The sequence below is a fragment of the Dermacentor albipictus genome, chromosome 3 (genome assembly GCF_038994185.2).
Source record: "Dermacentor albipictus isolate Rhodes 1998 colony chromosome 3, USDA_Dalb.pri_finalv2, whole genome shotgun sequence".
In the NCBI taxonomy this organism is placed as follows: Eukaryota; Metazoa; Arthropoda; class Arachnida; order Ixodida; family Ixodidae; genus Dermacentor; species Dermacentor albipictus.
The window spans coordinates 159106642-159123889 of NC_091823.1; the positions used below are offsets into that span (position 1 = coordinate 159106642).

Sequence of the window (17248 nt, forward strand, 5' to 3'; positions counted from 1 at the left end):
ATAACGGCGGCATAACGGACGTCATATTGACACGTGTACTTATCTTTATCAGGCGACCACGTTTAGCCGCCTAACAAATGTTATCGCACAGCGCGGGACGCGCCTGCATGTATCCGAACTTTCTGGAAAGTTATCGATGCTTCTATCCGCTGTCTGTCGTCGCCGAAACTTGTGTTATGTGATTTCATCGCTTGACGCGAATGGTGTAGAACATTGTAGAAGGCATGCGGGTCCCAACGATTAGTCTGGAACATTCGATTACTGCTGTATAAAAGCCGACGCGCTTGACCCGCTGATCAGATTTTCGACGATCGCCGACTGTGTTCGCCGCTATCATTGTGCTTTAAGTGTAGCCTGTTTTGTGGGCACAGGTTCGCCCAATAAAAGCTAGTTTTGTCTTTCACAGTACTGCTACTGTGTTCTTTCTTCACCGTCACTACCACGTGACAATATGGTGTCTCGCTTCAATTTTTTTGGACATGATCTGTGCGCAAGTTGCGAAAATAGTGGCCATGAAGAAAGCCATTTAGGTCCTCTCTGGTGCTCTCTCATTGGCCAAGTGGTTTCTCGGCTTTGCGAGAGCCATAGGGCTGCAGTGAGTAGACCTGTGGTCACCAACACCCTGCAAAGCAATGTTGGTTGGGCATAACAGCCTAGCCAGCGTGGCTGTGCCAGTAATTCGTAGCTGACCGGTGTAGTGGCTCCTGTAGCTCCGACCATCACGAAAAATCAAATAGTCTGAACTGCAATACTGACCAAAAGTGGGAAAAGAAATTTGCTGTACTGCTGGTGCTATAAAAAATGTTTGCACTTTTGCATTAAAATATCGGAATAATAGCACTTCGAAAATAAACTGATTCCAGAGATGAACCTGTTTCTTTACCAAGTAAAGGACTTCTTTATTTTGTTCAATTGTTCGACTTCTGGCTGTTGGGTCAGAGTTTTATGCAAATCCCGCAACTATTCTATTTGCTTTAGAATTATTTCACACTACAGTTGAACCTTACAGTAACGAAATAAGCAGGGAAAGCGAGAAAATTTGCTTTCACAAGAATATTATGGCAAAATGTGAAAACACAGGTAGGGAATGCAACATACCACGAAACTTTACTGTAAAAATTCCATCAGCCAACTTTGGCAAGCCTTGCTTGATGCTATAGAACCGCATTGCCGACAGCTCAAAGGGCACCGCATACGTCAATCAGTGATGGTGGCGCTGCCACGGAGTGCTATTTTGGACCAAACATTAGACAGTTGTAGTTTAGTCTAGTGCTTAGCGTAATAGCAGCCTTAGCGGAATAGCGGAATCGAAATGTGCATAAGCAGAACACTAACACTAAATGACCCATACCGTTTAGCGCACGTACATTATTTCTCAGGTTTAAAGTTGCCATCTTTGCATGGTTTACATTACTTGAGTAAAACATGGCGGTGGTGCCGGCTGCCCGCTTCAAACTGAATTTCGCGTTGTTTTTGTAGAATTCACTTCCTTCGTAGCAAATGACTGTGTAAACAGCTTAGTCTTAGTCTTCGCTTAGTCTCAGGCCACTTCGTCAACAGAGTATTGTGGATAACCTTAAAGAGTTTGGGAGATCGCTTCTCATTTAGAACGCATCTCAAGCCTAACGAGAGAAACCTCGAAGATACTAGTGCCATTTATCCGTAAGGTCGGTAGATAGGCAAGACGACATCCTATGGCCTCTGATAGAAAGATTTCGAAGGCTCATGTAGAAAGCTTGTACTGCTTTGTTATTTTACCACAGATCAGCTGACACAGAAAGTACAAATGCTACATGATCCTGGCTTCCATTGGTCTGTCTCTCACACTTTCCGGACGCGCACACAGAATTAATTGAGTGCACTATGTATGTGAAATTCAAAGCATAATTGAATAGCATTCCGCACGTAAACTACGCTATCACGTTATACTAAAACTAACTTTCTGCAAAGTTTGTTAACGCTATTTTCCTTAACCCCACTATTACGCTAATGTTAAACTAAAGCTATCTGTTCATATTCGCAAAAGCATATTGCTTTGCTGCTCAACCTTTTGCCCAGTGAACTTACATTTGCACTGACTTTTCTTGCTTTTGAGTTCTGTGTATCCGCCTGCAAACAATGCCAGACCAGACGTGAGCACGCACAACATGTGTCGTCATTGGTGCTCGCACATTGCAGGCTGCACGACCGCAAGATGTGCGTACTGGGCCTGTGCACGCTCATCAGCCAGGGTTCCCGGCCGCAGGCGCTCTCCGAGATGGCACCCCAGGTGGTGCCCTCGTTGCTGGTGCTCTTTGATGGCCTCAAGCGGGCCTACGCATGTGAGTCCATTTCCTCGTTGTCACTTCCGTAGCTGCGTGCCAGTGCTGTTGCTGGCGTTGGCATGCCACCTTTCTCTGCACGCCATATGAATGGATGAAATGACTTGAAGCCGTATTCGTTGTGAAATAGAAGCATATTAGTACTGACTTCGCAGAGTAACATTTGACACCCTTCTGCACTCACTAAACATTCAGCTTTTCAGTGAAACAAGAATGATCAAAATTGAATGTACCAAAGCTGAGAAAATTTGCAGATCTTCAGTCTGTTTCTGTGGTTTTCTGTGGTTGTGTGCAATCGGTGCTTGTCATGAACATTTTGTCTATCCTTGTGCCTCGTTGCCAATCACCAATGTCGTCCAAGGCGGGGGGTCGTGCATGTAAAAAGGGGCAGCTGGACCATGCCGTTGTCTGACTCATCCACGCTAAGGACGTTGTTGAAAGGACGAACGTGTTCTTATAGAGAACGAGGAGTACTGGGTTTATTTACAACATTTACATGAAGAGCGGAGAATGTTACGTCTCGTCAGTCTGGCATGATTGAATATAAGCACACTAAGGAGCCAAAAATAGTCCGCTTAAATCCCCTCTGTCCTCTCCGGATCCCTAGGCCAGAGAAACTGCCGCCCCACCTTCGTCCAGTCGGAGCGTCCAAAGTCCTCGAAGCACCTGCGCTGAGAGCAAGGGTTCACACAGTCACTCCTGCACCTTTGTTCTCAGAACACACAGAAAGAAGGGGAGCTTCGTAGATGGGGATTGTCACGCTTGACTCAGCCTGGCGCGCCTTGGTTCCTGAGATGACCCAGCAGTTTGCTGGAGTGTCGGTCAAAGGACCATGGCAGTTACCGGAGTCCGTGAGGAAATACCGTAAAACACCCTTTTCCAGGAGTTTCTTACTCTGATCGGTCCATGACGGTGACAGTGAACAACACTGGATCCGCCAAACATGTTTTGCCTTGCTGTCGCCGCAGGCATGTCCAAGAGGGACGCATTGTTAGCTTCACAAAGAAATTTGTTGCAGTGGTGCAGGAGAAGGAGAGGCTAGGAGGTCAATACCCCCGCTGGCCGATTGTAACAAGGTGCAGAAATTGGCATTTTGACTGATGAATCGCGTTCTGCCGCGACGCCATCCTGCGCTGTTATCACTTGTCATGAACCCGAGCCATGATCTTGCTTACCCCTCCCCCCCTTTTTTTCCCCGCTTATTTATGTGCGCTGCAAAATTTTCTATATGACTTCACTGTGATCAAAGTTTCAAGATGGTGCCGAGAACGCGGGCCTAATTCGTTCTCGGTGGCTGCAGTGCACCTTGTCTAGCTAGCTTGGCACTGTGCCAATACCCTGCCACAGTGCGCAGTCTTTGTTTTGGATGTTCGAAAACAGCTTCTTTAGTTTCTTTTTTTGCCGAACTTGCATGGAGTTGCTATCTTCCAAGCGTAATCCGACAGAAAAGGCTGTCTCGAGCGACGAACAAGATGATGTTGTCAAGTGCGTTGTTTATTTCGGGAAATCCTCGGCACACTCACACACATGCAGTCTGCATTCCATCTCGCCGCGCCGCACGCAGCCTGCTCCGCCGATTACTTCACTCACTCGGTTCATTGTCGCACACTCCTCGCAGGCCGACCGTGCACGCACACCTTCCATGTTCTCCCTGCACGCCACACACTGTTGCCTACCATTCCATGCCTGCCGCTCCATACAGTTGCCTACCATCTCATGCCTGCGACTCTACGCCACCTGGCGTCGACTTGGTACCCTTACAGATCCCTGCGAAGAAGGCTTCCAAGGCACATGATAAGGGCCCAGCTAGTCTGCATTAGCGAGGCCTTTGTTTCCCTGTAGCCGGATCTCTGAGTCTGTAGGTATTGTGTCCAATGCGTGCAGTCACTATAAATGGCCCTGTGCGTCGAGGGGCAAACTTGGCTGTGAATCCAATGGCTGCCTTACTAAGCGGGTACGCGTCCCGGAGAGCCAAGTCTCCGACCTGGAAGGTAGCTGGAGTGCGCTTTTTGTTGTAATACTTTGCCTGGCTGGCTTTTGCCAAAGTTTGGTGGCCCTGTGGAAAGGCCCAGGCATCTCCAACGTACACATCCAGTTCAGCAGCTAGGGCATGAGGCGCCGAAGAGGGCACCTCGGTGCCAGCTGCCCGATTGTGATGGCTTCACGGATTCCGTAGTTCCCGCCCGCAGCACAAGAAGGCAGACGTAAAGCCAGTAACTACACTTACAGACGTGCGCATCGCAAACGCCACTTTGGGCAGCCTTTTGCCCCAGTCCCTGTGGGTAGTGCAATAGCCCACCAGGCATTGTTTAATGGTTGCATTATTGGCGTTCCACAGTCTGTCCTGCTGGTCTGTATGGGACTTTGTGGCTCTCCTTGATTTCCCAGTGCTGAAGAACGCGTTTCCACAGTTTGCATATGAATGGTTTGCCATTGTCACTAGAGATGGAGCTAGGCACACCATGCAAGCAAAAAACATAGATCATTTTATTGATGATCAATTTGGAGGTAGGCGCACGTAATGGGAAAAGCTCCACAAACTTCGTGAACTTGTCCAGCACCACCAGGATGTACTTGTGGCACCAAGGTTTGTGTGCAGTGGTCCAATGAGGTCCACACTTAGCTGCTGCATTGGGTGTGTGGCCTATGAACTGTCTATCAGTCCTTTTGGTTTTTGCCAGTGAGGTTTGAAAGCCTGGCACTGCTGGCAGCTGCGGATGTAACGGGAGATATCGGAGCAGATGCCGAGCCATGTGAACCAGCTCTTCACACGTTTCCAAGTTTTAAATAAGCCTAATTGCCCACTTACGGGCTGGTCACGCTCCATTTTCAGTGCCATGTCTCGTAAGTGTTGGGGAAGCCAGGCAATCTTATGTTCACCGACCGTGTACATAGGATACCATTGTTCGAGATTTCTCTGCCATCAGCTAGGTCCTGTATGTACCCTCTTGGACTCTTTAGCGTCACCAGGTAGCAGGCCAGACTTTAGGTATTGCAGCAGCTGCAGCAGCAGTGGATCCTTGCGTTGTTACAACTGGAACTTTGCAGTGTCGGTGAGTGGGGACACATCAGTCACGTCAGCAGGGGCTGCTACTTCAAAACGAATGGTTTGTTGTGGCTCTTGCTCTTCGATTGGAAGCCAGTCGTCCGCCATACAACGCTGAGCAGATGCAGCAGCAGGGATGGGGCACCTGCTTAGTGCATCCGCTGGAATGTTGGCCCGTCCGTTACAATGCCTTATGGTACACTTGGACCCTTGTAATCTCAGTACCCTGTGTCGAACTCTGCACAATGTCTGCTCAGTTGCAAACATCCAAGCCAATAATGCATGGTAACAATACACCTCAAATGATGTGAATTCTACATACGCTCGAAATCTATCGACAGCCCACACCACAGCGAGGCATTCCCATTCTTGGACAGTATAGTTCTTTTCAGGTGCGCTGAGGGTCCTTCTTATAAATGACACAGGCCTGAGTTCACCTTCAATTTCCTGCAACAACACTGCCGATGTGCCAGTGCCACTGGCATCTGTTTCAATCACAAAGGGCCTGTTCAGGTCAGGCAATACCACAGCTACCTCTTCTGCCAGCGTTAGCCTCAGAGTCTCGAATGCTGTCTGTTGCTCGGCACCCCAAACCCAATGGGCTCTTTTCTTGAGGAGAGCTGTCAGGGGTCTGGCTTTGTCAGAAAACCAGGAGATAAAATTTCTGTAGTATTCCACAAGGCCCAAAAACATTTGTAGCTCCTTGACTGCTTTAGGGCATGGGAACTCCGCAACCGCTCGCACTTTGTCCGGGTCAGGTTGACATTTGCCTGGAGAGATTACTAGGGATAGACGAATAGTGAATCTGAGGCTCGAAGCGAATAGTGATTTGGTAGAATAATTTCGAATCGAATAGTTCAAATAGTATATATCACATACTTTTTTAAAAATGAGCATTTTTATCATGACCCGACTAATTTACAAAACCTTTAAAGAATTAGAACAAATGTAGGCACAGCATTTTGTGAAATTGACAACTATTAACAGCTGAATTTTTTTCAGAAATCGCACACTGCTTTTCTTTACTGCATTCGCAAGTTTTCATGCAAAAATACCAGCTGCTCCACGTCATCTGGGAGCAGCAGTTCCCGCCGGCTGCTAACAACATTTCCTGCTGTTGAAAACAGGTTCTCACTCCTTGCCTGTGAGGCAGGAATCGAGAGGTGCTTTTGTGCAGCCTTGGCCAGCGCTGGGTACAGCCGGCTGGCTGCCCGTAGCCCTTGCGCCACTTCAAAGGGTTTTCTTACCTTGGAAGCACAGGGGTAGCCAAGTAGTCTGCCACTTGGCAAGGAACACTTTCACGTGCATTCTATTGCACTACGTTGGAGCTTGATGAAGAAAAAACACTCCACAGAGTGTTAGCTGGAGGCTTCTCCATGTCTGGGCAAACTGATGTCCGGGCGCAATCGTTTTGGGCTGGTATGAGCTCATTTGTTGCAATTGAAAGTGTGGCTTTTGCCCACTTTTCTTGGCTCTCTTAAGTGTAGCAAATGTCTTTGTAGCGAGGGTCTACTAGCATTGCATTTGCTGGAACATGTGCCATTTTTAAGCGAGGGAACCTTGTTGCAAGACTGCACAGATTGCTCAGGCTCTTTGCAAATGATGCTGCTTCCTCACCTTCCGCCACATGCCGATGCAGCACCACCTGTGTACAATGCATTAGAGGTATTACTTGGGAAAGTGTAGGGTAGCAGTCTGCGCACAGCTCGGTTGTTGCTTGGTCTAGGGGCTGCAATACTTTTACAGCTGCAGCCATTAATTTCCATTCTTTGGAGTTCATGTTGTCCACATCACATTCGCAAAGTTCAACTGAAATAGGGGCATGGAGTGTGACGAGTCTCTCCATCACGGTGTACTTGCTGTTCCAGCGTGTGGGGACGTCTTGACTCACTTCGTGCTGGACCATGTGCATGTCCTTTTGAATGTCCATAAGCCGTGCACGCGCTTCTCTTGTAGCGGCCCACAATCGCTCGACACTTCGCACAAAGCTGGGAAAAGCTTGCCACTTCCCTTTTAGCATCGTTTATATGCAGCTGCCGGGTATGCGCAAAACAGAGAAGTCCTGACCACTGCGATTTGGCAACAGCTGAAACGAAGTTCTTGCCGTTATCAGCAATGACAAAAGTCGGGGTGTTATTGGGCAGACCCCACTCTTTGATCACGTCTTGGAGAAACTGAACTATATTTTCTCCAGTATGCTCCTGTGGCATTGGTTTGCAGGCGACGGCGTATGCAGGCTATTTGAAGTCGCGATCTGTCACATGAGCCGTAACATACACGTAGCTGTCGCCGGCCCTCGATGTCCGCCCATTCGTTGTCAAAGTGAAGCACTCGGCACCACAGTTGTCACCCTAATGCGCTTCTTCAGGTCATTTTTCTTCGTCGCGTACAAGTTTGGAATTACTGTTCGTGAAAGGTGTTCTGTGACGGAATGACGTACTCTGGAATTGCACAGTGCATCATCTCGAAGCTTTCTTCCTTGACCACGCTGTAAGGCTGGAGGCCGCATGTAATGAATGCTGCTATCTTAGTCATTTCATGCGCTTTTATCGATGACAACTGAAGTTTAGGCTTAGACAAACTGGCTACAGATAGCTGTGATGATAGCCCCATTGACTCGCTTTTCTTTTTCGGCAAGCTCTAAAGTTAGTGAATTTCCGGGTATTGTACTTGCCTGGATGTTTCCTCGAGTGGGTGACAAGCGTCGTTGTAGTGCCAGGCATCTTCAAAACAACTCCACAGGTCTCGCACTTCGCTTCACCTCCAGCAGGAACTTTCAGGGAAAAGTTTCATATCGGGTTCATGTGCGCACGCTGCCCAGACACAGGCGTGGTCATCACCATCTTCACTTATAGCGGCAGTGGCCTACACGTGAATAAGCTTGACTGGCGTGGCGTGACTGAACATCAGGGCAACGCTGAGGCTTTGTCAGGAGGAGAAAAAAAAAATCAAGGGGAGAAAAAAAATGTCTACACCAATGCGGGGCCGCACACTGAGTGAGCTATACAGCCATGACGTATTTCCGGCTTTCTAATGCAAAAATTATAGCCTTCAAGATCTACAGCTGCTGTACGGCAGCCATGATGTATAAAACGTAGCCTCCGAGATTTGTATTTTTGTTGCTCGTTTGTGGCCTTTGGCTGCCTATTCGAGAGTGCCGAATAATTCGAAAATATTGAATACCTTGATTCGAATCGGAAGTGAATAACGAATAGAGAACTATTCGATTGAATATTTGACAACATCGAATATTTGCCCATCCCTGGGGAATAATGTCCAAGGAACTTTAGTGACTGTTCACAGCATGCAACTTTACTGGGATTGATTGTCATACCTGCAGAGCCAATTCTTCGCAGTACCTCATTGATATGTTGTAGGTGGTCCTAAATAGTTTCTGAATTAATGAGACTTACCTGCTACCCCAAATGGCAGTCACCTAAATTTAAACACTCCTCAATGGCACAGGAATGCAGTCTTCGGTAGATCTTCGGGAGCAAGTGACGCTTGAAAGAAGCTCTGAGCAAGGTCGAGGCTCGTGAACCGCCTAGCGTGGCCGAGCTGAGCCAGTACCCAGTCTGTGCGGGGCAGGGGATATACTGGCACAGCTGTGGTTGCATTTAAGGGTCTATAGTCGACCGCAAGGCGATATCCTCCAGTTTTATTCTTTACTAATACAGGGGCACTGGCCCAGGAACTGGAGCAGGGCTCAATGAGGTTTTGGTCTAGCAAATCTTGGATACACCCATCAAGAATTTCTCTCTTCTGGCTGTTAACTGGGCGCAGCTTGCTTCTAACTGGAGGGTGGCTGCCTGTGTCTATTTTGTGAACCACCAGGGACGTGCAACCTGGCAGAGTGGTAAAAATATGGTTATGGTCTGCAAGGACGTTTCTGCAAGGACAAGCTTCTGCTTGTGCTCCTCCCGAAGTTTCTCTAGACTACACTCGCCACTCTCAGTGGTATTGTGGCATACATCCTGCACATCTGCAAAAGGTCCCTGTAGAGAGCTGGCCACATTTTCATCAGGCTCTTGACCTAACTTATCGCATTGCAACACTGTCTTACAGACTGACGGGGGTCAGCATCCAGCATCTGACGCACATGGCTGCTTCGGTGCCTTGTTAAATTTGACGAGCCCATATGGGCCAGAGTGCAGTGACCATCCGCCAAGGTCCATGTGGAGAGAAATGCCTGCCACCTCAAGAAAACCCTGCCCGTGGACAATATCATGACACAGCTTTGGCAAAAGAAGAAAACGCTGCTTCCTGGACCCACCTTGCCAACGAATGCAACAGCGAACCGATTGTGCAGTTTGGGACCAGCCCTGAGCAAGCCTCAGGGTTTGTGCTTCTTCCCGGAAGTTGGCTCCCGTGCAATGTCCATGAGGGCATAAAGGACACTGTTACCGATCAACAGTTCAAGCAGTGGTTCTTTATTCCCGCCTGTTGCGAGCACTTGCAGGGACGTCGTGTAGCTGTTAGCTGGAGAACCGGCTGCGCTCGTCCATTTCTCGGGCAATCTGCTTGTAGATGTCCCGGGTAATTGCAGTGAAAACAGCGGGGTTGGCAGCTCGAATTGCGGGATACCTTGCGTCGCTTGAAACCCTAAGTTCTGAGGTGCCCTCCCGAGTTGTTGCGGTGCCGAAGTGTAGTTGCCCCATGTGTTCGGCGTGCGAGCGAACGGCACCGGTGAGGGGTTCCAGTCCGGGGCTCCAGTGTGAAGCGTTGTAGACCACGAATACTTAGAAGCCGAAACTGCCGCAGGCTGCAGCTGCCACTCGTTGCTGGGCCGGGAGGGTTTGGCTGGGTGTTGCAGTGGGGTGTGGAGGTGAATAGATGAAGGCCAAATCAGCAGCTGCTTGTGCAATACGCGGTGGTGGTGGTGGCGCGTAGCGCAGGCGATGCCAAGCGTGTTCCATGATGGGGCCGGCCACCTTCGCCATTTCTCGCAGATTTGTGAAGCTCATGCTGGCTGTTAGGTCTTGGAATGTCGGATGCATTTGTTCCCGCACACGTTCCACCTTTTCGGCATCTGAAACAAGTTCTGCTATACGGTCATAGTATTCAGCTTCCCAACAGCTGCGAGTCTTTCTGCGTGCTGTCACTTAAGTTTCAGAACATCGTAGCTGAGCAGCGCCGTGACACCTACTTGCGAGACCTCATTTTCCGGGTAACTTCTGAGACGCCTTCCCCGTCTCTGCATATGTTTGTGCTGCAGGATGGTGTCTTGTACTGCTGCAACGTGCACCCTGACGGTCCTGAACTGCTCTTGATTATTCCCACACGTATGCGTCAAAATGTTCTGACACAGCTACGCAATGTGACTACCATGGGTAACCTTGGGAGTTTCTAGGATGTATGACCGCATTCGGCATCGCTTCTTGTGGCCCAATGTTCACCGTTCTGTCTGCCGTTACGTTGCTTTCCGTGGACAATGCCAGTGCCACAAGAAACCAGCCGTACTCCCAGCTGGCCGTTGTCAATTCCTTGACATTTCATCAGAGCCATTCTCTATGGTTGGTCTCGACCTTCTTGGGCCTTTTCCGCTATCTGCCTGTGGAAATAAGAGAATAGCAGTTGCTAATAATTAAGCAGGTACAGTTTAAAGGGGGACGCGGGTCTGCAAAGAATCCTGCAAAAAAATGTTTTTTGGAACTACTTGTTTTGGCATCTGTAATACCTAACTACACTGTATCGAAATGATTTGCCCCGAAACGCACCCTAAATGTCAGAAAGAAATTATTTTGTCTGCATGTGTTGAAAACCAGGAAGCGGAGCCGAAGTAGAGAACGTCTTCTTTATTCGACGCTTGCTAAAAACAACTAAAAAAAATGCAGGCGCGCGCTCGGCCCCACGCTCGTTTCTCACTTCGTCTTCTTCTCTTCGTTTCCGGAGCATAATATTCAACAGCTCCCGGCCGAACAATTTGCGTATGCTTGTTTCTTTTCAAGACGGAGCTTGTCCAGCAGATTCTAGGTGGTACCGCATCTGTGGCGGTCTCCGCAACGTGTTGCCACTAAAAGTGCGCACTTTGCATGAGCTAACTTTGCCGTCGGCAAAGCCGTCGGCACCATGAGCACTTTGTGTTCGTGGTTGAACCATTGCTGGCATGTCTTCCTGATGGGCGTAGGTGCCGCAGTGGAAGTCGTCGCAGCCACCATTGCTGACGTGCTGCTGGTGCATGCGTCGGGTATTTGTGAAAGGATTGCCCTGGCCCCGGCCCAGACAGCATTCCTAGCCCTCGAGGGGTTAAAGGTGGTGGCTGCTGGGGTGAAGGTAATTCCTTTTCAAGTCCTGGCGAGCTGTTGCGGTCGGCCATGGCTTGAGGCTGTCGTGGAAGTGGCATTCGCTCCACCTGGACAACGGGGGCCAGCGTGTCGTTGTGTTTTAGCCTTGTCACTCCACTGCTGTGCCTCCCTGACAGTGAGGACCCAGATGGAGCCTTTGCTGTTGACGACGGGCGCCCGGCAAGCCCGCTCGAGTGTCGCAGGGCGGAAGACGATAACGTTGAATACGACGATGAGGCCGACAATGACAAGGAGCTGTGCCCCGAGGACTTCCCTCCACCCGCCGGTTGGAGCACGGACGTGTCAGCAGTGTCGTCACCCCTACCAAAGGTGTCGGTGCTCCCATGCCGCTGCTCCAAGTGATTTCGCAGACCGTGTGGTTTTGTGACTTGGTTACATATTTCGAAAAGTCCCGTATCCACTTTTCTTAATTTCATGGCATCGCTTTCTCTTTTCGCTGTCTCTGCCTCTGTATCGGTTTCTTCGTTTTCTGGACTCTTGAGGCAGATAGTTTCGGTCCAAGAATTCCATGACTGTCCTTGAGTAGCCGGCACACTATTGGTGGCCTCCAGTCTGTGAAGATATTTCAATAGTTTGGCTCTAGAAGGGTATTTGTCTTCTACTAGTTGTAAGTGGTGTCGCAGAGTTGGAGCAAGGAGAAAGGGACTGCTGCAGGCACAAAATGGAACCCTTGTCATGTGCAGTTCTTCAATATTGGAAGACCCTTCTTCAAACCAGAAGTAACGGAACGCGCCTCGGTCGTGTTCAGCCAGGGACACTTGAAGAAACGTTTTTTCGATGTCGGCGGAAATTCCAATCTTGAAGTTGCGAAACTTCAGCAGTAAGTCGATGATGTTGTGGTTCAAATTCGGTCCTGTCCAAAAGACGTCTTTGAGTGAAGATGACTCCGGAGCATGAGAAGAGGCGTCGGATACCACCCGTACTTCAGTCGTAGTTCTGTCGCGTCGCACTACTGCTCGGTGTGGCATATAGTACGTGAAATGTTCACTCGTACTGTCCATTGTGACCTTCTCAGCGTAGTCTTTTTTACAGTACCTTTTAATGGCAGTGTCATATTCCTTCTGAAACTCTGGTTCTCGATGTAGTGTTCTCTGCAAGGACTTCAGCCTCTTTAACTTGATATCCCGGTTATTTTTAGGCTGGGAACAATTGTTGCGCCACGGCAGTTCAACTTTATCGCGACCATTGTTTCTAATAATTGTTTCCACGAAGTTCTTCAGTACGTGTTCGTCATCTATCGAAAGTGTGTCTTCGTTAGTCAGTCCCAGATGTTCTATTTCCCAGGAAGACCTCAGTTGCTGGGAAACATTGTCTTCCGTTAGGCATATGTTGAAGTTCCTTACGGTTTCCGGCTTGTAGAACTTAGGTGGACTTCTGGTATCTCCATGAAGTGTCCATCCTACGACAGTTTCGATGGCGGTCAAGGAGTCGTCCAGTCGATGAATTCTTCCGCTGACAAGCCGCCAGTAATAGTCTGCACCTATAAGGACGCTTATTCCAGGCTCAGGTGAGTCCTGAACTGCGTTGAGGTCAGCCAAACGGTAGTTTTTGCTTTTCAACTTTTCAAGTACATTTGTCTCTGTTAATGCTGACAAGTCCTTACATATTTCGGGAACTTCTATAGCCTCTACTTCAAGTGAGTTTGAGTCGTACTGGCTATGCAGCGTGACTCGTACTCTCCTATAATATTTCCGCGGTGCTGAAACGTTTCCAAATCCCGAGATGGTGAGCTGCTCTTCGGCTAACAAAGTGGCTTTCAGCTTCCTAGACAATTCTTCCGTGATGAAGCTGCGTTGACTGCCACCATCAATCAACATTCTTACAAAGAATCTGCTTCCAGTGCCCACAGCCCAAACTTGCGCGGTCTGCAGAAGAATTGTGCACTTTATCGAGTCTGTTGACGAGCTGGAAACAGTTGTCTGCGTTTCCGTATTCTTCTGCTTCCATTTCGGGTCGCACATTGTGGTGATATGCCGCCCTTTGCATTTCGCACAGCTTAGTCTCTTCCAGTTTCGGCATTCCTTAGCTTTGTGAAATTGTCTAGCGCAGCGGAAACAGCATCCTAATTTCCGTAGTTTCTCTTTCTTTTCGTCTAATGTTAGTTCCGTTGTGCAGACATCCGCCGAGTGATCTTTGTTTCCGCATAATATACAATTATCTGGAGTCAGTTTCACGGTTAGTATAGATGCGGAACCTTGGAAATGCTCATTAGATTGTCGTTTTGCTGTTGAGGCTTGTTCTCTCCTGTCGGAAGTCATCATTATAGTCTGTTCCCGGCTTCTTACTTCAAGGCTCAAGAAGTCTAGAAGAACAGACATTTCATTTAGCCTGTCACTAGTAACGCCTGTGTTTGTCGACGACAAGATGCGCTGATTATAACGGAGTACCATTTCTTGCGGAAGATTTTGTATTATAGCAGTTTTCAGAAGCACTCCATATTCTTTTTCTTCGACGCCAAGGTTATGCAGAGATCTCATGCGAGTCTGTACTTCTTCATGCAACCTTTGAAGCCCTTCGAAATCTTCGCAAGAACGAACTTTACGTAGGTTTAGAAGGCGACGCATGTGGTCGTTAACAATCAGTGACTTCTGACCAAATCTTTCTTTGAGAAGTTCTATAGCTGTACTATAGCTCTTGTTAGTTGTCGACAGGCCGCTGATGACACCTTCCGCTTTACCCATCAAGTAGCTCCGAAGATATTTCAATTTGTCTACGTCTGCAATATATCGGTTCTGGTGAATAGTAGACTCAAATTGATCCCAAAATTCTGGCCATTTAATGGGGTCACCATGAAACTTCGGCACATCGAGCTTCGGTAGCTTAACGTGCGCGCGTGCTTGACGAAAGTCATCGTGAGATTCACGCGTAGTCGTTGTTTGCTGATCGGATAAAATGCGTTCAGCGCGGGATTTTGTGACGACGATAGATTCTTGATACTGTCCGACGCTTTGAAGCTCATCCTCTAGGTTATCATCGGGAACCTGTTCTTCTACTTGGTTATCAAGGTCCGTAAGCATAGCTTCCTTTATCTTCAATAGGTTAAGATGGTCGGTCAGCTCACCATATGGCGTTGGTTCCGTCTGCATAAGAGTTGTCATGTCGTTGATGATCCTGGTGACCGCCGCTCGAACGGTAGCACGCTTCCGTCGTATTCTTTCCATGTCGTCACGTCGGGAATGGTAGGCCTCGTGATGACGTGGATCGTTCTTCGCTTCTGTCGCAGCGTGGTCGCGTTGATCGCGTCGGTAGGTCGTCCTCTTCAGGTAGCTCGCTTCATCGTCAGGGGTCTTCAACTGTTGATCTGATATCCTGGTCACGGCACCATATGTTGAAAACCAGGAAGCGGAGCCGAAGTAGAGAACGTCTTCTTTATTCGACGCTTGCTAAAAACAACTCAAAAAAATGCAGGCGCGCGCTCGGCCCCACGCTCGTTTCTCACTTCGTCTTCTTCTCTTCGTTTCCGGAGCATAATATTCAACAGCATGGACGGCGAGAAATGACCCCAAAATTGCACAGAAACACCGTCGTTCACTGAGCTATTTCTCGTCTTTCCCACTGCTGAGCACTGCCATCCTGGTATCATTCGAAAGCTCAAAGTTCCGCCTTTCAGTTCCCTGCATCCTCGCCGACAATGGCGGCATGGAAAAAGTGCATACATAAAACAATCGGGGGCCAGTCTGACGAGCTCACGATGCATGCAGTGCACCAGCGCGCTGAGAGAGGACTTCTGATAGGCTGTTGCTGTGGCAACTAGGCCTAGCAGGCGAGCTTGTCTGCTAGGCCTGGCATTGCGTCGCTTTGAAAACCGCTGATAGGCCGTTTCTTTGTTCATCGTATTACGGACGTAAACGGCAAATTGACCCTCTCAAAAAAAGAAAAGAAAGAAAGAAATCTAACACACATCCACGAAAAACGACGCGCAAGCCGTCTCTGCCGTCTCTGCTTCCTACGGCAAGAAAGAGGAGGTGGTTATTCCAAGGTTCAGACGAGCCGACAAGATCGTGCCGGAGATAAGTCATTATGTTGGCCGTCTCCTACCACATAGGCAATAACGCAGCAGCGAAGATAACCACTGCCCTCTATCACCGCATGTAGGTTTACTTTCAAGACCGCAGGCAATGTGCCGATGCCTCTTCCCGTGCCTCTCGTGCATACGGTGGTTCGTGCTGGTGCATTCCAGATTCTGTTAGGAGCCTATACGTGCTCCTAATGTCTACATTAGCGGAAGAATTTTGCTGTTTTCGTTATGTTGTAATTATTGTTTCCCGGTTTTGAAGCTTGAAATTTATATTTTCCCAGTTTTTTTCTAGCTTTTTCAAAATCTAAAATGTTGGGATTAGCACTGTGTCCATTCTACTCATTCAGTTATCGTCATTCCTTTTTATCCTGAATGCAGGTGACTCAGAGTGCACAAGAACTATGACATAGTGTCTTAGGGCATATTTGTAAGCAGCACACAAGATAATATGTGTCCTGAAAGTTTCATGTTTCAAGAGCATTGCATGAATTCAAAACCAACCAATCATGGGGCTGGTGTTTCGTTTGAGGGACGACGCTTGAAAGTGAAAACGTGAAAGTGACTTCCTGGATGTGTTTTTTCGTCAAGTGCTTTTGTCTTATGAAAGGTTTGATCAAGTTTTCACAAATCGATTTCAGTAAATTTTTTTGCGCTCAGCAACACCTGGGCAAGATGCTAGAGGCTAAAGGTTTTCCATATGTTCAATAGACAAAAAAAGGTAGTGGCAGTAACGTTTTAAATGTTGGTATCATATTTTTTAATAATATCGCAGCTACATCCTAAAACCTTCCGTTTTTTCTTAAATGTGATAGATTATTAATTCGATCAAATGTAGGCTAATTACTGCCACATTGTTCTTTTTCCAACTTTGTCATTTATTTGTGATAATCACAATTACTTTATTGGTACTTGCTTAGCTTTAGGATGTGCAGTGGGCCTTTGGAAATGTCTGCATATCCTTAAGAGGGCTTTATTTTAATAAAAAATTACTACAAAGGCCCGTAAGAAAAGACCTAATTAGAACTGTTGTATTCTGTCATATCTTCCAAATGCGATATTTGAAATCTAAATGCATATTTGAAATCAGCATTATACAATATATATGCACACAAAATTTAAGCAACATGTTGAAAAATACCCATGGGGCAGAAACGTGGTGGCTTAGGAAAAGGGTTCTACTTAAATTGCGGACGATGCAACAAGCTATGGAAAAAAGAATTGTGGGTGTAACATTAAGGGGGGGATTAAAGGAGAGCAGGTTAGGTGAGAGAACAAACGCGAGTTAATGACATCTTAGTTGAAATCATGAAAAAGAAATGGGTATGGGCAGGGCATGTAATGTGGAGGTAAGATAACCGATGGTCTTTAAGAGTTACAGACTGGATTCCAAGAGAAGGGAAGCGTAGCAGGGGGTGGCAGAAAGTTAGGTGGGCAGATGAGATTAGCACATGACCGGGGTAGTTGAAGTATGGGAGAGACCTTTTGCCTGCAGTCGGCGCAGCCAGGCTGATGATGATGATGATGATGAAAAATAACTAAAAAGTTTTCATGACCCTCA

The 17248-nt window shown here is 47.8% G+C and overlaps 1 protein-coding gene across 1 annotated transcript in view; it reads left to right on the forward strand.

Moving 5' to 3' along the window:
- Positions 1–17248, forward strand: part of msk (importin-7 msk) — a 90088-nt gene that overhangs the window by 54942 nt on the left and 17898 nt on the right. The window contains exon 16 of the mRNA XM_065440541.1: positions 2179–2321. Coding sequence (XP_065296613.1) covers positions 2179–2321 — 143 coding nt within the window. The remainder of the gene's footprint in view (positions 1–2178; positions 2322–17248) is intronic.